General features: G+C 39.5%; 1 protein-coding gene across 2 annotated transcripts in view; it reads right to left on the bottom strand.

The window, feature by feature from the left end:
• The window catches only part of RARB (retinoic acid receptor beta), a 168109-nt gene extending 149095 nt beyond the window's left edge, over positions 1-19014 (bottom strand). Inside the window, exon 1 of one of the 2 annotated variants that reach the window (XM_063113653.1) lies at positions 18849-19014. Coding sequence is in view for 1 of the 2 variants with exons in the window: in XM_063113652.1 (XP_062969722.1) it covers positions 18492-18648 (157 nt within the window). In the remaining variant the exon portion in view is untranslated. Of the gene's footprint in view, positions 1-18491 lie in introns of both variants that reach the window. The other variant, XM_063113652.1, reaches the window with a different exon arrangement.
• Between the last annotated feature and the right edge of the window lie 825 nt (positions 19015-19839).

The raw sequence follows: 19839 nt of genomic DNA, 5'->3' as shown, positions 1-19839 counted from the left end.
CAATGCTTTATATCACTATTTTCTAGAACACAATAAGTTAGCTTCAAACAGGGCTCAAATAAATTCTCTCTTAAAATCACTTAACAGGCCGACACATCTAACTGCTTATTAATGATCCGAACCGTGAGGCATCAGAAACGGAACTGCATTAAGAGCACAAATGTTGGAATAGGTCTCAGGAGTCACGTGTAGATGAAGCTAATTGCATTGCAATATTAAGGTCCCCCTGAAGAGTTTATCTCAACACCAAATGATTCAGTTCCATATTCCACTTCTAATCAGGATTCCCATAATTTTAAAAAAGCAATTATTGCACTAATAAACGACATTTTTTTATCCATTTAAATTTTCCTGCACACAAAGTAAACTAAAACAGGAGCATTAAAATGTATATCATTTCAAATACACATTCTTTGCTTATATACTATAAACATATTTGAAAACCACTTTGATACCAACCTTCCACAAAAGTAATAAGGAGACACCCAAAAGACCACAGCAAAATTATGCTTTGCACATGCCTTGCCACTCCTCCAATATCTGAGAAAGTTCATGTGCAATCGATTACACTAGAATGTAGCCAAACCCCTCTTTCTCAACAAAATAATGCTCTGCTTACTCAGTTACAAGTTTGCTGCGAAGAAGTTTTTGTGTTTTGTTTTCACAGGTATACACCATATTAACAGCCTCAAAATAATTTTGAAACTAAGTTAATCCTCACTGTGTGCGTTTTCTTGGTTCCTAAAGAGAATGAAAATGCCATGAGCCTCCTCCTGTGTGAAGAAGTTAATGGGAAGTTCATGGGCTTTGCTGCCTGGTGGACCTGAATTTGAATCCCTCTTCTGCCACTTACTAATTTAATGACCACAGAGTTTTCTTTACTTCTCTGAGCCCTAGTGTTTCCTTCCTGAAAATGCTGATAATCCTAAAATTACTGTTGGTAAAGGGAGAAAATGTTTGCAACTTGCCTGGCACACAGTGAGTATTCAATAAGTGATAACCACGCCCCACCGCCACCTCCCTAGACGAACACATTTCCATTCCACCTTCCTTCATCTGGGGCAGGGGTTCTTAACCAAAATGTTCAGGGTTTTGTCCCTGAAGGGACATTTTGCAATAACTGGAGACGTTTTTGGCTGTCACAATTGTGGGCTTCTACCTGCATCTAGTAGGCAGAGGCCAGGGACACTGCATAATATCTCACAATGCATAGGACAGCCCCTTACCCCAAACAATCACCTGGCCAAAATGATAAATAATGCTTATGTTGAAAACCCTGATCTAGGGTAAGGATATGACTGGTGGGGAGATTGTGGGACAAAGGAATGGGGACAGAAAAGAAAATAAGTATTTACAGCTCTGGAGAAGTAGAAACTGCACAATCCTAAAGAGCAGAAGGCATAAACTCAGTTCCTAATTCTGCCTCTTACTAGCCAGTCATTTATCCTTCCTGATCCCCAGTTTCCTAATCTGAAAAATGGAGATGACAAGCATGTTTGCTACATTATAGGATTTATTTTTTGTAAACTACAAAAAAGTAGAAAAACATAAAAATAATAGCTAACACCCTATTAGAGTGTCTAAGGAAAAGTGGGTAAGTCCATATTTAATGTGCTTAATATTGTCACCACAGAAAATGACAGAAACATCTCGAGAGTCTAGTAAAAACACTGTAACAGTAGTAATAGCTAACGTTTATGGAGCATGTTCTATGGGCTACTCAACACCCGCCCCCCCATCCTGTTCTAAGTATTTTACATTAGAGGGCACTTTGAAAAGCTCATAGGAAAAGGGAATTAAAAGATAATATGATGTTTCTGTGAACTTTTTGAAGTTCCCTCATATTAATTCATTTGATCCTCACAGTGACCCTATGATAGCTAGTTTCAGTATTTCTTTTTTATAGATAAGAAACCAGAAGCACAGGATATTTAGGTAACTTGCTCAAGGCCATACATTGGTAAATGATGAGCATGGATTTGAATTTAAATGCTCTTGGGTTCAAGAGAATGGGTCTGACCCAGGAGCTGAGATAAGACAATGGCATCCTCTCTTAGGACTGCCCAGAACTCCTTTCACAAGCAGCTGTCCCTGGCAGCAAGTTTTAGAGTGTACAGAATATGTCAGAGCCAGACAGACACACACTCAGTCATCCCAGCATAAGGACCAAAAGTAAAACTGGAAAACTAAAAAGAAAGACACTAAGGAGACAGGAATAATGCCCTTTTTTCTTTCCAGTCAGAGCAATAAAGTAGGAAAGTCCCCCAGAAGCAGACACAGGAATTAGAAGGCACACACAAACACACCCACCAACCCCTCCCGCCTCTTCCCTGCTGAGAAACCAACCTCAGCAGGGAGAATGGCAGCAGCTAAGACCAAGGTTCCAAAGGCCTCTGGCAGTGGCGCAAGGGCGCGTGACTGAACACTGTCAGGAGCAGTGACTTGGGCCACATGGAGCCTGCACAACTGCCAGCTTCGGGGCTCTGTGGGGAGAGGGAGGCGGAGGACTCGGGGCCCCCCACCCATAAGCTGGTTCTCGCTCCCTCACCTGAAAGCCACATAAACTTCCTTAACCAAATTTTATTTGTCACAAAAATGAAACCAATATCCAGAATTCTAAAATTGTGGGTAGCTCTTCTGTTCTTGTCGGCAGAGTTGGAATGCCCCACATAAGGAGTAGAATTACTCTCTTTCCAAGAGGAAAACGGTGGGTGGGAGAAGTGACTAGAAGTAAAAAGACAGTGAACATCCTTACCGCCCCTTCTAGCTAAAAGGAACATTTTGTTACTGCTGGAGCTGCTCCGTTCAAAAGGACACATTTGGTGATATTTCATTTGAAAAGATTCTCATGTTTCTATATAGAATTGTTCAGATTATAGAAATGCTATGACATTGTTGGCTGATTTTTTTCTTAACTGATTTCTTAATATGAGAAAGTTGAGAATTTCATAGTGCTTTAGTTTTATTTCTTAAAAAAATTACTAAGGAAAACTTGAAAAAATAATTCAAAGAAATTTTCACCAATCTTTCAACTGTGAGCAATCTCCAAGGCTCAAGTCTTTTTTTGGATATTCCTGGAACTTGTCCATCTTTACAAACATGTGGTTGGAAGTTTGAACTCTGGAGCCAGCTTTCCTGGATTGAAGTCTTACCTCTGCTACTTATCTGCTGTGTGACTTTGGAAAAGTTACTTAACTTCTCTTAGCTTCAATTTTTGCTTATATAAAATGATAGCACGTCCCTCATTGGATCATTGTGAGCATTAAATGATACAGCATTGTAAAGCTCTTGGCACAATGCCTGCCACATAGTAGTATTGCATAAGCAGAGTTATTATCATTATTGTATCATGTTTGTGCTGGTAAATCTCAATGCTCTTCACCTTCCCATTTTTCTCCTGTGCATTAGTCTCATGTCTTGATTTGCTGACCTTCATTTCCATTTTTCTTCTCAAAATAGTTTTCCCTCCTGATGTAGCTAAGAGCTTTTCTACAAGCTAATATGAGTTAAGCAAGTCATATCAACTTTTCTTCCTTACACTCTCTCTCTCTCAACTGTCCCTTCCTTCCCAGGCTCACGGGTTTTAATCCAATGTACCGCAATAGCCCTCTCCTCATGGATTTAGTGGCCAACCCCCAAGAAGCAGCTTCTTTAAACACCTCCTTACCACAGGGATCTCTCATTTGAGAGCCTTTGATAGCCACTCAGAACCTGAAGTCCTATACCTTTGGATGGACCAGTTGGGAAGGGGTGGGGAGTGGGCAGCACGGGACAGTGTTTACAAGTCAACACCACCCAACTACTGACAAATATTTATTGAGCAGCTGGCAGGGTCCAGACCCTGTGATCAATGCTGGGTTATAAAGAAGTTAGAAGACACCTTTCACTGCCCATACAGACAACTGAAAACACCAGACAGCAAACCATGGCCCAAACTCAAGGAAGGATAGGATGGGTGCTGAGGCTTCCATGACAGGGGGTATGACAGTACCAGCACACACCCAGGCTTCTGCTGCCTTGCCTTGAAATACCCAGGGCTTCAATGAGTGGCCGGTACATAGCAGAAGCTCAATAAATGCCCCTTGAAAAAAAATGAAAAAAATGAATCTGCATAGAAATCCTTCTACGTGACATCAAATAAATAATGATACTTTTAGCCAATACAGCAGAATCTGCCAACAACACACATACAGTGGTGGCTGATTGGAGGTGTGTTTTCAATCATATTATGCTACTTGTTTCCCCATGACTAAAGTGTGAAGGAGAGTGGGGATATATTATCATCATCAGCTTTTTAATCTCCATTATTCACAAGAGGAAACTAAAGCTTAGAGGAGTTGAATGACTTGACTCAGGTCACATACAGTTAGAAAATGGCTTGATCCAAAATTGGCCTACTGAATCCACATACAAGATTAGTATAAATGAGAAATAAAGCACTCATTTCTATTTCCAACAGACCTATTTGTTTTTTAATGTTTTAAGGCAGGATCAGCAAACTTTGTCTGTAAAGGGCCAGATAGTAAATATTTTAGGCTTTGTGGGCTATAAGGTCTGTATCTCAGCACTCAACTCTGGTGTTGTAGGGGAAAGCAGCCACAGACAAGATGTAAATGAACAGGCATGGCATGGTCCAATAAAACTTTATTTACACAAACAGGCCACAGGCCAGATTTGGCTCAGTTTGCAGACCCCTGCTTTAAGAAAAAGGAAATTAAAGCTGTTTCTTCTTATAGTGACTATATATTATTATAAAACTCATGCTATTCCTCATTTCTAGGGTAAAGACAGACTATGATAGCCATATGTCACAGAGATGTGGGCAATATTTTAAAGATACTAACACTGTAGTGTGTTGTAAGGGCTACACATTTTCTTCAAAACTAACCTCATGTATTCATTTTTATTAGTTAAGGAGGTCAATATGTCTGCCATAAATACACTTTAAAATTCCTTCCTACATATTCTGTCTATTGGGATTATTTATCATGCCTTGTTCCCTGGACTAGAGCCAGGGAGAATATGGGAGTTTTAATACCTTTAATCCATTACATGGATTTTTTAGAGCTCCGTAAGACAAAATAAAATGCACTCTCATGGTCATATATGCAATAAACCTGATATGTCACTTAATATTTCATGTCTAGTTTCTATTTCAGTTGTGACTGTTTCCAGCTTTCAACATGTAAAATGACACAATTTCAGCCATTTTTCTGCTCCAATTTTTTTCTATTGTTTGAGAACTCCTGACAATTCATAAACAATAAATCCCACTGTGGACGTTGTGAGGGTGATTATTATTGCTCCCCAATATTCCGAAGTATTGAAATAACTGTCCATTGACATATACCACCCAGTGTAGGCCATGTTATCTTGTTTTCAAAAAGAGGTATGCATTTCTTTCTACAGCAAGTCATATGATAGCACTAGTCTCCGAAGACGGCCTTCTCAATGAACCACACCTCCTGTAAGGCAATGGGTCTTTTTTTTTTTTTTTTCCCCAAATTGCTTATAAAACTCACATATCCACCAAAGCCCACATGTGAACACCACCTGCCTATCACCTACACACACCCTCTTTTATTTTAGATGCAGATGTTTGCTTACGGGTTGTTGTATTTTTATTTGTTCCTCCAGGGGACAAATTGAATTCTCCTCCGCACACTGGACATTGCAATTCAAGATAATAGCAAAAGACCTGCAGGTAATGGGCCATAATACTCACTTGATGCCCACTAAAGGAGGGTTTAGATCACTTGCTCTCTGTTACCTTTCGTGAAACATCTGTTTCATATGAGCCAGTTAAAAGTGCATACATCTGTAAATAATAAGCCGGTGTGTGCACATAATTTAATGAATTAGGACATAAAAAGGAATTGAACAGTAGGGGCACAGCAATTAGAGTAACTGCCCATTTTGTTAAAAATGTATTGTTTCCAGCTTTCACTTGAAAACCCTTTTGTTATTCTGTGGGTTCTGAGGCTTCTAACCTTCCCCATCAGCCCTCCCTGGAAAAAAAAATAAAAAGGAATTTACTTTATATAGTTGGCAAAGGGAAGAAACCCTACACAATACAAAGCTGAGCTGGGGATTTCCAACTTGCTTTCTCCTACTCAGAAGATTTGAGGTGGGTATTGAACCTCTTGGTGCCTAGGAATCTTCACCTGTAAAATGGGGTAATAACAGGGCCTTTCTCTTCAGGCTGCTGTGAGGATTAGATGACACAGTTCATTTTAAGCAATTGGTACATAATATGCACTTAATATTAATTATGATGATGGTTATTGTTTCATTTTAATAAAAATCAATCACAACTTGAAACCATTCTGGGGATAGGGGGAGAAGCCAACCTTGGTTCAAAAGTTTCTCTGGATTGTTGTTTTAGCTTTATTTTTATTTTCTTTCTTTGCACCATTTCTAGGGATGGACAAAAGAAAAAAAGGAGGGGGACAAGGGAGTGGTAATGTCCTGGTTAACAGGAAGTACCATCAGAAAATCTATTCCCATGACATCAAAGTGGGTGCCAGAAACCCAAGGAAATATCCCATTCTCATATTTTCAGGCCAGTTTTCCAGCTAACACATTTGTAAGGGCTTGTACTATAATAGCCAACTTGAACCTCCCAAGTTTTGGACAGCCCCTCAAGTTTACTTCGGGTGTTTTGATCCATCCAAAAATATATAACAAATAAGAGTAGAGACCACAAGAGACGTTCTGAATTTCAAGTTCATTTTCACTGAACAACATTCAGCATATTTTCCGGGCACCTACTAGGTTCTGCAGCAGAGTTCACACATGAGAAGGAGAAAGCGCTCGTGGAAGAGTACATGGCATTTTCTAGAAGGCAAACTGAAGCTTCCACAGAGTGTGACCTGTTCCTCTCTGCCACCTTGAAGTTTGATAAGATGCTCAAACTGAGTTGAAAGTAGCTTGAAAATGTTGGAAGATAATCTGGGTCCACTGAAAACCAAGCAAGTGTGGAGCACAGGAATAGACATCGTATGCCACCATGATATGGTTTCTACAAGGAATATAACTTAAGCCCAGCCCACTGGGATTTTGTAAAAATCTTGGTTTAGCTCTGCAAAATAAATGTTAGCAAAATAAATGCTAAATATTTGCCAGTCCCCAGAATAATAGTTCCACCCAGAAGGAAAAAGGAGATAACAATGACTGAAATCACCACCCTATGGCATTATGTTTACATTCTCCTGCAGTCTATTTACCAGCTACATAAAGAGATAATTAGAGCCAGTTAATAGCAATAGGAGAGAAGAGTAAAGGCTAAAGGGGAAAGGGAAATAAACAAAGAGAAGGAACAAATATTGACAAAAATAATAATAGCTGAAGTATATAGAGCTTCATTGTCCAGTACAGTAGCCACTATCCACATGTGGCTAACGTTAAGTTAATTAAAATTAAATTAAAAATTCCCTTACTCAGGTGTATTAGCTACATTTCAAGTACTCAGTAGCCACACATGGCTAGTGATTATCATACTGGGAAAAAGAGAATTATAGATCATTTCAATCACTGTAGAACATTCTATTGGAGAGTACTGATAGTGAGTTTATTATGGGGCACGGACTTGAAAACATCCACAGACTCAACCAGAGTTTATTAAGAGCTAATCATAGACCACGTACTATACTAGCTAGCAATGGGAAAACAGAGGTAAAACTCACAATACCTGACCTCAAAGACTTCCTAGTTTAGTGAGAGAACCCAGTCAACAAAACAAAACACACACAAAAGGAGAAATGGGTAAAAATGCAGAAAACAAACCCGGTAATTTTAATGGTATATATGATGGTGAACCTTACAGGTGTTTGCTCACCATCATATATACCGTAAAAATCAACTTTTCTGCATTAAAAAATTTTTTTAGAATAAAATATTGGGGGAAATAATCTACCGAGCATTATGTGTCAAATACAGTCTCTTATTTAAGTCTTTAAGACTTTGATTTTAAGCTTGCAAGGTAAGCATTACGGATCCATTTTACAGATGGGAAAACCAAGGTAACTTGGATCTCAAGCTCCCACAGCAGAGGCAGTGCAGGAAGAGTGTCTGCCCAACTCCTCCATATCATACTGCACTGTACCATGCTGTATGCCACTGTATCGACAGATATAGACCTGCTTCCATCTAGAACCCACTACATGTGTTCTAGCAAGTCACTTCAATTCATCCCTCTGTCTCTATTTCCTCAAAATATATAATTCAAGAACAATTAGGTTTCAAACAAAAGAAACAGGTAGAACATGGTATATAAAAATTCAAAATACAGAATAATATATTGCATTTAAAATATATCTTAAGTCACTGAAATAACATTATCTGAGAGGCCAATAATAATCATTATGATTTATGTAAGTTTTGCTACACAGCAATGGTTAACTTAGGTTTGGGATCTAACACAATATATACTTAAAATAGGTAGCAGATTTCAAAAATATCGATTCAACTTCACTATTTCTTAGAAAGTTTTCTTCCTTTTTTTTGTTTTGGTAATGGAAGACACAATAGTACTGCTTAACTAAGAGGCACCATCTAGCAGGAACCATTTCTACCTATCTTTAGATAAGGGTTATCAGTAATCTAGAATAACATGAAAAGCCACATTTCCCATCTCTCATCTTCTTGCGACCCCTCAGTAAACACAAGGCTAATCCTGCTCCTCACCCTGTGAGTTCTAGCAGTGACTAGACCAGAGCAGACTTCAACAACAAACAGGATATAAAAACAAAAGGGCAAAACCGTAAAATAGCCTCATAGTTTGGGCAGAGTTTCCTCCACAATTTAAAAGGCTGTGGTTTACATTAGAGAAAATAATGTAATCAGAGGAAATTATGTGAGCTGCAGTTAGTTCCTTACCTCTCTCTTTTCTACCTTTCTCCCAAACTAAAACACTCCATGGTCCTTTCTTGGTATTGTAAGGGTACAAAAAATGTTCAAGCATTCTTCATTCAGCTGACAGGGGTAACAGAGTAAAACTGGAAGCTGAGGACCCCCAAGTGAATAACCACACATGGAGGTTAGAGAAAAGAACCTGAGATGGAAACCAGCTCTGCAGCTTCCTATCCCTGTGACTTCAGTCACGTTCCTCACCTAGAAAATGAGGATAAAATCTTCCTCCCAGGGTTGTGAGGATCAACCGGTAATGCATGTACAGTCACCAGAGCAGACTTTCGTTAAATATCTAAGCAGCCAAAACACAAACTAAAAAGCCCACAATCATTCTTCAATTTAGCCTCTTTCAGAGGACAGTATTTTCTTTTCTAGTGTAGGGCATACATGCTGGGGGTGTTTGGTGGACTAAAGATGACTGGACATTCTTTGTCACTCCCTCACTGAGAGGCAGATTTACTGAATCTGGCCTGGCCCATGACTGCTTCACCCGTAGAATACAGAGGAAGTGACTCTAGGCCAGGTCTGGATGGAGCCTTTAAGAGGACTGGCAGCTTCTGCTTCCTTGTGGAAGGCTCAGCCGGAGATGCTCCCTTGCAGAATACTGCTGCCCTGCTGTGAGGAGCCTGAGCCACACGTAGACACTCCAGTCGACCAGCTGAGCTCTCTGCCGACAACCAACATCAACTGCCAGCCATGGGACTGAGCCTTTTTGGACTTGCAGCCCAACTTAGCCCTGGATGATGTAGCCCGAGCTGACACTATGTGGAATAGAAGACCTGCTCAGCTGAGCCCAGTCAATCCACAGAATAATGAGATAATAAATTGTTAGGCCACTAAGTGTTGGGATGGTTTGTTACACAGCAATAAATTACAGAAACAATCATAAAGAAATAAATAATTTCTAAAAATATAATCTAATCGAGTCCAACATAATTACCAAACAGTCCAGAAACATACATATGAGAGTCTTCAAGAAGCCATTCTGGAACGTATGCACTGTTCCATTGCTCGAGATATGTTTAAAACTCCTCTTTGTGAACTACTTTTAGAGATTACCTATAAAGTCTACACACAGAAAAACTTCATGTCCACTCCATTGTGGTAAAAATGTAAAACTTACTTGACCACTCATCTTATGGACCAGCTGTGGTTCTAGGTGTTTTAATTCTATCATCAGTCTCAGGTTCAGTTCTGAGGAGTTTTTTGTGTTTGTGTTATAAGGGGGTTGTGTCACAATGACTTGTGTACACAAGTTTCTCCCATTGCATTGTGAATCCAGAGGAAACAGAACAGTGTCTGATTCATCTTGGTAACCCTACAGATAATATCAAGGAGCCTGGCACATGGCAGATACCCAAGAGTCATTTGCTGAATGGAACGCTGCAAGATTGAGCCACAAAAATGGACTGTACCATCAACAGCATTTTTGGGTAAAGTGTATATTGTGACAACTTTGAAGGTAATGCTCACTTGCATAAGTCAATTGTACAAAATCTGGAGGTTTGGTAAATAGATGCCTCTGAATCAGGACCACGGTGTTACTCAGATTGTGACAAATGTGAACTGTCACCTATGTTATGAGCTATAGACAGAGGAACCACTTCACTGACGAAAAGAGATATCAGATTTAGATATGACAAAAAAAAAAAAAAAAACTGTTCACTATTAATGAAGGATCATAAGCCACAGGTGTCATGCCAAAATTGGAGCAGGTCTATCCAGTGACTTCTGTATGCTTTCAAGATGAGAACGGAATCTTAATTTACATAATCTCTAATCCTTCCACAAATCCTGCAATGTAGACATTATTATTCCCATTCATAGCTACAGAAATCAATCCTGTGTCAAGTCAGGCTATTTCCATTATCTCAGACCATCAGGCAATGACAGGGACCAGCAGGGGAGAGACACATGGGAGGGTTATGTAGTGAGAAGGAGTTGGGAGAAGCAACAGTAAAAACTCTGAGGGAGGGATAACTTTCATAGCCTCTGTTGAGGGCAAAAAAAAAAATTTACCTTCTTCTCTAGAGAGTCTTCAAGAAACAGGTGATAGGATAACCTCTGCAAGAGTATTTGCAACTTCTGCCCACTACAGGCCCAACATGGATTTCTGGAAACTCTTGCCTGAGTAGCAGAGATGCCCTGTTCATCTGCATCCTCCAACTTTCCTCGCAAATCCAAGCCTGTTCATCCTATCTCTAGTTCCTATTGTTTCCTCTGATAAGCAGGACCCCAGTGAACAATTAAAGCTTTCAATAAATAATCTCTAAGCACATTCATTTGATTGACTGTTATTTGATACAGCAGTTAGTTTCAATGGGGCAGTTAATATTGATCACATAAAGTACTCCAGACAAACATGAAACAGTTCCAGAACTCCATGGATTATTACCCTTTATCTGCCAGTCATCTGGGTTACTTGTAATGGTCACGGAATTTAAAATCAATAATAACAATTAGTGTTCTGTACACCAAAACAGATGAATCATGTGAAATGGGTTTTCATATAAAATCAAAGGTAAAGCAGGCCTATAACATGGAAAAAGGCTGAACTTCCAGTGCACATTTGGAAAGGCACTTTCATGCAAGTCTTCAAAACAGGCATCCAGAGAGGAAGAAAGGTGTTCAGGAGATGTGGCCATAAAAACACACGTGAAACCCCTGATGGTCTTAATCCAAAAAGATGAAGCATAAAAGATAAAAGAGATCAAAATGAGCGCTAACAAATGTAGTAAAATTAATGGAACCGGCAATTGACTTCCTCAGAGATGCACGTCTAGCTACCTTTTTCAGCTTCGAATTGTAGGCATTAATCGTGATTTTTTTGTAATAAAATGGCAACAACGGTATTTTAGCTCCACGACACCACTACTGTAATATAATGTACAGATAATTAAAATGCAAAGCAACAGAGAAATGTTTCATCATTAAACTGTAACCAGCGCACTATGTGAAATTATCCATTCCAAAGACTTGTTTTTCATCAATTATTTGTTATTTATCTGATGTAAATATAAGAAGGACTAATTAAAATATATGCCTTTTTATACAGCTTCTTGTCATTAAAGCCAATGAAAGCATTCTGAGGACCATAATGAAATAATTATGTTTGCCTTTAAGAATTCGCTTCAATAACACATGGCAGTACTGAGCCAAATTAAAACATCAGGAACTAAATTTTGCTGCCTCCATTTCCATTTTAGTTAATTATACCCCCAAGCTTTCCAGTAGACCAGACCCTAAAAAATCTTTTGAAGCTGAAATGGCCCTCAGATTATCAGCCTTTTTATAATTAAGGACTTTCATGATGACAAAGGTACCGTAGCCATTGAAAGCTTTAATACTTTTGAGAAGAGAAATTTATTATATGAGGTCTTCAATTGCTCTGGAAATTGGAAAAAAATTGGGATAAATGTGATCCCCAATTTTTTTTTTTTCTAGTTAATTGATGCATCCATCTTATTTGGCCTTACCTACAGTATTTTGAATTCGGCTTTTTTTTTTTTTTTTTTTTTCCTGAATTGGTAAAATTTTAATCTGTGGCAAATAGTAATCGATCAATAACATCAGACAAACATTCTACTAAATCTGGGTCAAATTAGGAGAGGAACTCATTCTATTCTAAAATTTAAAAAATAAGGATCTATCTTTAAGACAGTGGCCTGAAGAGAAAACATGAAATTTGAAAAATAAAACGGGAAACTTTCATTTGAATTTTTCTTTCTCCAAACTTCAAATTAGAGATACTTTAGATGGCCAAAAATCTAGATTTCAGCGAAAAGGAAGACTGAAAGAAGGGAGGAAAACTATTAGGTGGTTTCAGGGCTGGTGGCAAATAAAATTGCTCTAGTAATGTCATACGATGCAGATGGGGGTGGGAACTTTGTACTTTTTAAGTACAAAGTAAACAGGAGTACCAGGGATTAACTCTGCCAACGTGAATTCCCCCACATTTTATTCTATATGGAGAGTTGGCAAGGTCTGTGGGTGGATGATAGTTGGTGATTGCTGGATAGACTGTCTTATGAGACATTAGCAGGAAATTGTTGACAGCTGGGAAACAAATACCTATTATATGACAATGTAAAATTACAATTAGAATCCACTTTTATTAAAATCACTCCTGTCCTCCAAGTTATTATTTGTTCTGTTTAGAGAAATCTGCTAATGGGAATCAGGGACATTAACACCCACTATCACCCCCCGTAAAAATTAGCTTTCTTCTTTTTCCCTCTGCTGAGCTGGTTCACTTCATCAGCTGCTATGGGGAGGCCTGGAATCCATGTGCCCTGGCCAGAGGAAATGCTTGGCCAGGCTGGGTCGCCTCCCAGACGTCAGTTCCTGTTATCCTCGCCTTATCGTGCAGGGGGCCAAGAGTCTTATCTTACTGAATGGCCCCCCCTTCCAGCTCTCAACCCTGCAAGGCCAGAGAAAGAGCAAGTCAGCAGTTCCCTTGCCTGTTTGAATTCCCATCTAAGAAGCTCTGAAAGCTCAAGACAAATAATAAAATGCCTGCAGACTTACCCTCTAGTGCTTCCTAGGTGGAGAAAACTTTTGCAACTTTATTTCTCATTCATTTGAAGGGATTTGGGGGTGGGATGGGAGCGGAATCACTCTTCTTAACAATGAAGTAAGGAAGCCGGGAATGAAAAAAGGAGAATTCAGGGCAACATACTGACTGATGAGGTTGTTATTAGATCTTACAGATGGGGCAGGTTATCTCATCTGCTATTTAACAAGAGGTACTTAGGCCAAGCCACTTAGGATACTGATAAATCTGAAACCTGAGTTAAGTCTGCCTCCTCCCTCCATCACCCCCAACTCCAACTTCTTAAGAAGAAGCTGGCAAAAGGCTGGTACAGATTTGTTCATAACAATCCAATTCTACTCTCCTTCACCATCACCCCTCGCCCACAACACACACACACACACACACACACACACAGGTGCTGGAAAACCACAGTCGAATCCATTTTGTAGGAGATACCTTCTATTTACAGATTGATAGTTTGCTACAAAAGGAATTCATGTTCAGAAGAATGACCCAGAAGCACAAGGCGATCGTCAATCATAATGGAAAAATTAGGCTGTGAGCGCTCTAGTTATATTGACCATAGAATCCAAACAAAGACTTTCTGTGCCACTCCTGGGTTCAAGGGGCAGCCTAAGAGATGTCGTAATATTGGAATATCTGGCATATTTAAATGATTTATGTGGGAACTGTGGCAGTATATTTGAAAGTGGGTTATTCTAGAAAATCAGAAATATATGATTGCCATAACTAACCTGTAATTTGAAAGGCAAGATTCTACATTAATATCTTTGGAAAGGTTTTTAGCCAAGATCTTCCCTGATTAACCTTCATCAAAAACTCCCATTTCCGAAATAATATATTTAATTGATAGTTAACTGAATTTATATTAGAACATTTAAAGTATAAAAATGTCACTTAAGGATAAATTTATTGGCACTTACATGTAACTCAAACTCTAAAGAAGATTCTTTTTAAGATGTTCTAAAATGAACACTGCATTGTTAAATAAAATCTGTGCAACTTGAAAAGAGTTTTACATTTTGCATCTTGGTTTTACATCTCTATCTTCCTCCCAGAGAGTAATTTTTTAATTAAAAATTCCTAGCCTTTTTTTAAAATTGATTTTTAAAAATGATAAATTCTTTGAGAGATTTTATAATCTTTATAATTCATGATCTATTTCCCTTCTGGGATAGAGTTTAATGATGTTATGGAATGTGTAAAGGTTTTCTTTCTTTTTCAGCTATCTCAGGGCTTAACATACGTTAAAGGTAAATTACAAGCTTCTGATATCCAGAAGAACTTTCTTTTATTCCTATGCTTTAAAGAAAAGTCTGCGACAATACTGACTGGTTGTATATGGTCAGAGTCAGGTTTACAGAAATGAGAAGGAAACTTCTGGTTTAGGTCAGCTAGCCTATCAGAAATTGCCATCCATTCTGGTCATTTATTAAAAAAAAAAGGCCCGATTCAATGCAAGGGCTTCACATTCAGGCTGGTGAATCAAATTCTAAACAGAGCTTCCAAATCAATTCCATAGCTTAAGTTTCAGCAGACAGATGTCTACCTCGCCTACAGTTTTATTTTTTGGAATCCATCCTTTTCTGGCGATAAAATTTAAACTCATGCACTTTTTCTTCTGAGTTGCATATCAATATTCCCCTGCCAAACATACCAATTTATCTGGATATTGACAATATTTTAGTATTTCTTTTTTTCTACAGGGAAGGAAAACTTTGTGAATCTTCTGCTTGTTTTCAAATGACCCTGTCCTGCACTCTCTTTGAGATTTAAGCAAAAGTCTCTTTTCTTCTCTTCTTTCTGATGGTATTAGTTACCACCATCATGTGGCTGAGAAGCAGAAAATTATGTCCTACTTTAGAAAAACAATTGGGCCTTTTCACCGAAATATTTATTCAAAACCCCATTCAATTCATACGGTGGCTGTCAGTCTTTATTTAGTCTCTCTTTCAGAGGGTATCTTTGATTTTGCCACTTTGACCCCAATTTATATCTCACTAGGAGAGGATTTAGATACTATTTAATACTTAAAATTCGTGTCCCCGGGCTTTGAGAAGGCAAATTTTCTCGTTCCTCAACCATACACCACTACTGTTTGTTTTAAAAATAATTTCTTCTCATTAATGGACTAAATCCTATTTCAAAAGGAAATTTAAAATTTTTTTTCCTTTCGATGTGTTGAGTAGGGAGAAAACAGGGAAAAGGGCCAAGAAGTTGCACAGTTGTGATTTCACCAAAAGTAACTATATATAGATCACGAAATATTAAGACTTATTCTATGCCCACCGGACAATTAATGCTGAAAACATCTGGAGCAGCCTAAAACCAAGATAATCCAGGAGGCATCTGAATAAAAACTTAGTGCCGCCAGTACCTTCCAGGGGCAGTCTTCAATCGTATTATTTATACCACATTCCCTTCATAACCCCTTAATCCTGACTTCGAATGTTTATAACAAGCAATCCACAGGCCCTACTACAACACGCAGCTGGTTGGCATATCATTTTTCTGTCTTTAAAATTTAAAAAGAAAATAAAGGGAAGAAAGGGAACATTCTTACACCTTTCAAAGTAAGCTCTGGTGTTTCTATGTTCAAAAGTTTTACTCTATTTACTATACACACACACCGTAAAAAAATAAGTAGGATCTCAAGGCAGAAAATAGTTTGGCTGAAACTTAGTACTATTTTTTCCCCCTCTTTGCCCACCGTTTCCTCTGTGTTAAGAGCACAAACAGATCTGCTTCTCGTCAAAACAGCCATTAAGTAAAATGGAAAAGGTTGTGGTTTTTATATTCTTACTTATACAAACGTAGCCCTAATACACTTTTATTTCAAAAGCCCTAACTAGCTATACCACCCTGAACCAAACACTGTATGGCACAGACATTTGCTAGAATTTTTTAAAACATTTAGAAAATGTTTTGGTTTTACTTAGGCTTAAAAAGTTCATCGCTTGAACACCTAAACTGACCAGTCATAAAGTGGCTTATGGAGGATAAAGCAACTCTGCAGGGGCACAAGCAATATTTACATTTTATTCATTTAACCTAAAGTTGGGGTGTGGGATTCAAACCCTTGTGAAATTGACCACAATAAGCACTAATTGCTCTGCTTACAAAAATAAAACGCTGGAATTTCTGAAATCCTTTTGTCAAATGCCTTTATTTACTTTGTCTAATGCAAGTTTCTTTGATTAGCTAAACTTTGCTGTTATCAACACTTCTTGCTTATCGGCTGGCCCTAGGCGAATGACACATTCACCACTAGCTCTCCCTAGATAAAGCAAATCCCTTGTTTAACTTGTTAAAGAACAAACAAAGCTTTTCCCCCTACTCTTACAACTTAATAGGCATGTTTGGAGGGTTAATTACAAAACAGAGAATGTCTATGCGTAAAAACTCTATCAGGTCTAATAACTTTCCGCCTTTCTGCGAGGATCCTGGACACTTTTTTTTCTTCTGTTAAAAAATGTTTCGTTACAACTGCCTCTAACAAGAAAAATTTCGGGGAGCCCCAAGTTCCCTGGGATTCTAACAGAAATTGTTCACACTGTTTTAATTGCTACAGAGAGGACAGGTCTAAAAGATCTGTCAGTGGATTAGAAAATTATTTTGTAACACTCAGTTTCTTTGAGTTCTCTGGAAAGAAAATAGTCAGCAAGAAAGAAAAGGCATCTGAGGAGCAGCTGAAGATTAAGACAACTTCTGCAAAGGATATTCTTTTTGCCCTGTTCATAGCTCTACGAAATGTTAAGTCGGACAGCCAGACTGTTGGCATCAAATGGTTATTGATTTTTCAGCTACAAACCTGTTGATTTCCTGGCCCAAGAAGCAAGTCGTTATTCTTAAGAAAAAGTTTCAGAGAGGGCAATTTAAATCCTGTTGTCATTGTCACCCTCTCCCCTTTTTCTTTTCTCTCTTTAGATAAGCCACCATATTATTAGGAAAACTCAATTTCTTCCAGTTAAACTTTGACCTCTTTGAAAACAAAGATTTAAAATGTCATTTTCAGGCTAATGCTCCAATGAATTGTCAAATAAAGTACTAAAAACATTTTGATAGATAGCTGAGCCATTTATCTAAATCACTGTCAAGGGTGGCAAAGCATCCTGCAGGCTCCCACTACAGCCACCCGAGGGTGGGATTTTCTGGGACTCCTGGTCATTTCTCAAGTCTGCAGCCAGGCTACTGTTGACCAGATGTGTTCCTCTACACCGTGTCAGCGTCAGATAACCAAATAGTCAATATTTTTTTTAAAAACTGGGCTACCCCACTTATATTTCCTTTCCTTTACCCGATGTCCAGGTTCCCGACTGAATTGCAAGATATGGAAATAATGGATGGCTCAACCCAAGGGGTGTTCATTGCCAGTAGTTTTCTAGCAAAACAGCAACTTCTTAGACCAACAAAGTGACTCGGAAAGGTGGCAGCAGGGTCAATGCTAAGAAATATTGCCTTTCCTTAGCAAGGAAAACATTGGAGGCAGCAGCCTGAACTGGGGGTTTATGAACTTCGGGAGCAGCAGCCACCTTAATTAGGCTAAATTCCTTGCAAGGAAGATGTCATATTTTAATTACTTTGGACTGTTGAAACACACAAGAGGGGAATATATATACAACTAGTAACTAATCCAAAGAACAGTAAAGTTATATTCCCCTGACATACATCTTAGTAAAAACTGCACAATATGTCAAATTGTCCTACTTGAAGAATGTTTCAAAGTCCTGTGGTCACCCTCTACTCCCCCCGCCCCATGCGTATTTTTAAAACTGTTTTTAAGAGACTGTAAGGTTGGTTAGGAGAGGAGCATGGGTGCAGGAGGGGTTATTCAGGGAGAAAACATCTAACAGGAAATTTTCAGCAGAGGGAATCAATATGCACGCCAGCATATGACACCCCTTCAGCATTAAATCATTAAATCCTTTGTCTTGCCACCAGTGCAGTTTATTTCCAATGTCTTTATTGCATGCAAGACAGACAATTACTTTTTTTCTTGGTAGAAGAAGGGAAAAAATAAACCTACATTGAGCAGTGTGCCGATGCTGCCATTCGGTTTGGGTCAATCCACTGAAGCATGCTTTGAGAGCTTTCTCCTGGAGCATGCAGGAAGACGGACTCGCAGTGTAGAAATCCAGGATTTGCCCAGGACTCACTGACAGAACATCCATACAGTCAAACATGATCTCCCCTGCACCGAATGTCTGCAAAAGTGCTTATCCTCTAGGTGTGGAGGCAAATGGCATAGAAAAGTCCACCCAACTCCATCAAACTCTGCCCCTTTTTTGGCACGTAGGCTGTTGGTCTTTTTCCCAGCCCAGAATCATGAATTATGACAGACAAGCCAGCTAAAAGCCTGTAATTGATCCAAATGATCATTTACCATTTTCCAGGCTTGCTCGGCCGATCCAGCCGGGGCGGGGGGTTCCCAGAAAGATCCCAAGTTCTCCTTCCAAGCAAAAGCCGGCAGAAACCCTTCCGAATGAGTTCCGGATCCTACCCCGACGGTGCCCAGACAAACCCTGCCCGGATCGCTCGCGTCCTCGGCATCCCAGTCCTCAAACAGCTCGCAAGGGGGAATGCTGGTCCCCCCTTTGGCAAAGAATAGACCCTCCTGCCTCTGAACAGCTCACTTCCTACTACTCCTGTCACACAGAATGAAAGATTGAATTGCCTAATATATGCGAGTGAACTTTCGGTGAACCCTTCCCGGGCTGCTAACCTTCAAATGACCCAACTAGTCTGACATCACCAACTCCCAGGATTCTCACAGAGCTTAAAAACTCCCAGCAGCCCCGCAAAAGCAGACAGCCAGAGAGGCAGGCGGCGGGCGCGCAAGCCGCCGCTTTCTTTCCCATTTCTCACCTTAAAAACAATGCAAGAAGTGCTTTGAAAACGAGCAGGGGAGGAGTCGGGACGCGGCTCCTGGCTCACGTGGAGCGCCAACTTCTCTCCCTTCACGCCTTTTTATTTGCAGCGGCTCAGCCTGGAAGCGAGCGTTCCCCGCTAGCCCGCTCGCCTCCCGCCCACCGCTTCGCCCCCAGCCCACCCTTTCAATTCCTCTGTGCGCCTGTTAAATTCCTTGTAACGTATGTATTTTTCCACTCCTGGAAGAGCACATGCAAGCCCTAAACTATAGAACAGAGAAGGGGCTACCCCTCGGGGAAGTCTTAGGTGAAGAAACTTTTCATTTCACAGTCTTTCTCTTTCTCCCTCTTGCAAGCCCCCGCCGGCCGAAGGGATTTTATATGCTCTGTAATTCTGCTTTCTGGATTCAGCTACTTCTTAAAATCCTCCCCAGGCTCTATGCAGCATATGGAGTAGTCAACAATTAGTTACCCCTGCCCCAGACACACACAGATATACAGGATTTT

This window comes from Cynocephalus volans, chromosome 11, assembly GCF_027409185.1.
Source record: "Cynocephalus volans isolate mCynVol1 chromosome 11, mCynVol1.pri, whole genome shotgun sequence".
NCBI lineage: Eukaryota > Metazoa > Chordata > Mammalia > Dermoptera > Cynocephalidae > Cynocephalus > Cynocephalus volans.
This window is presented reverse-complemented; position numbering and strand designations above follow the sequence as displayed.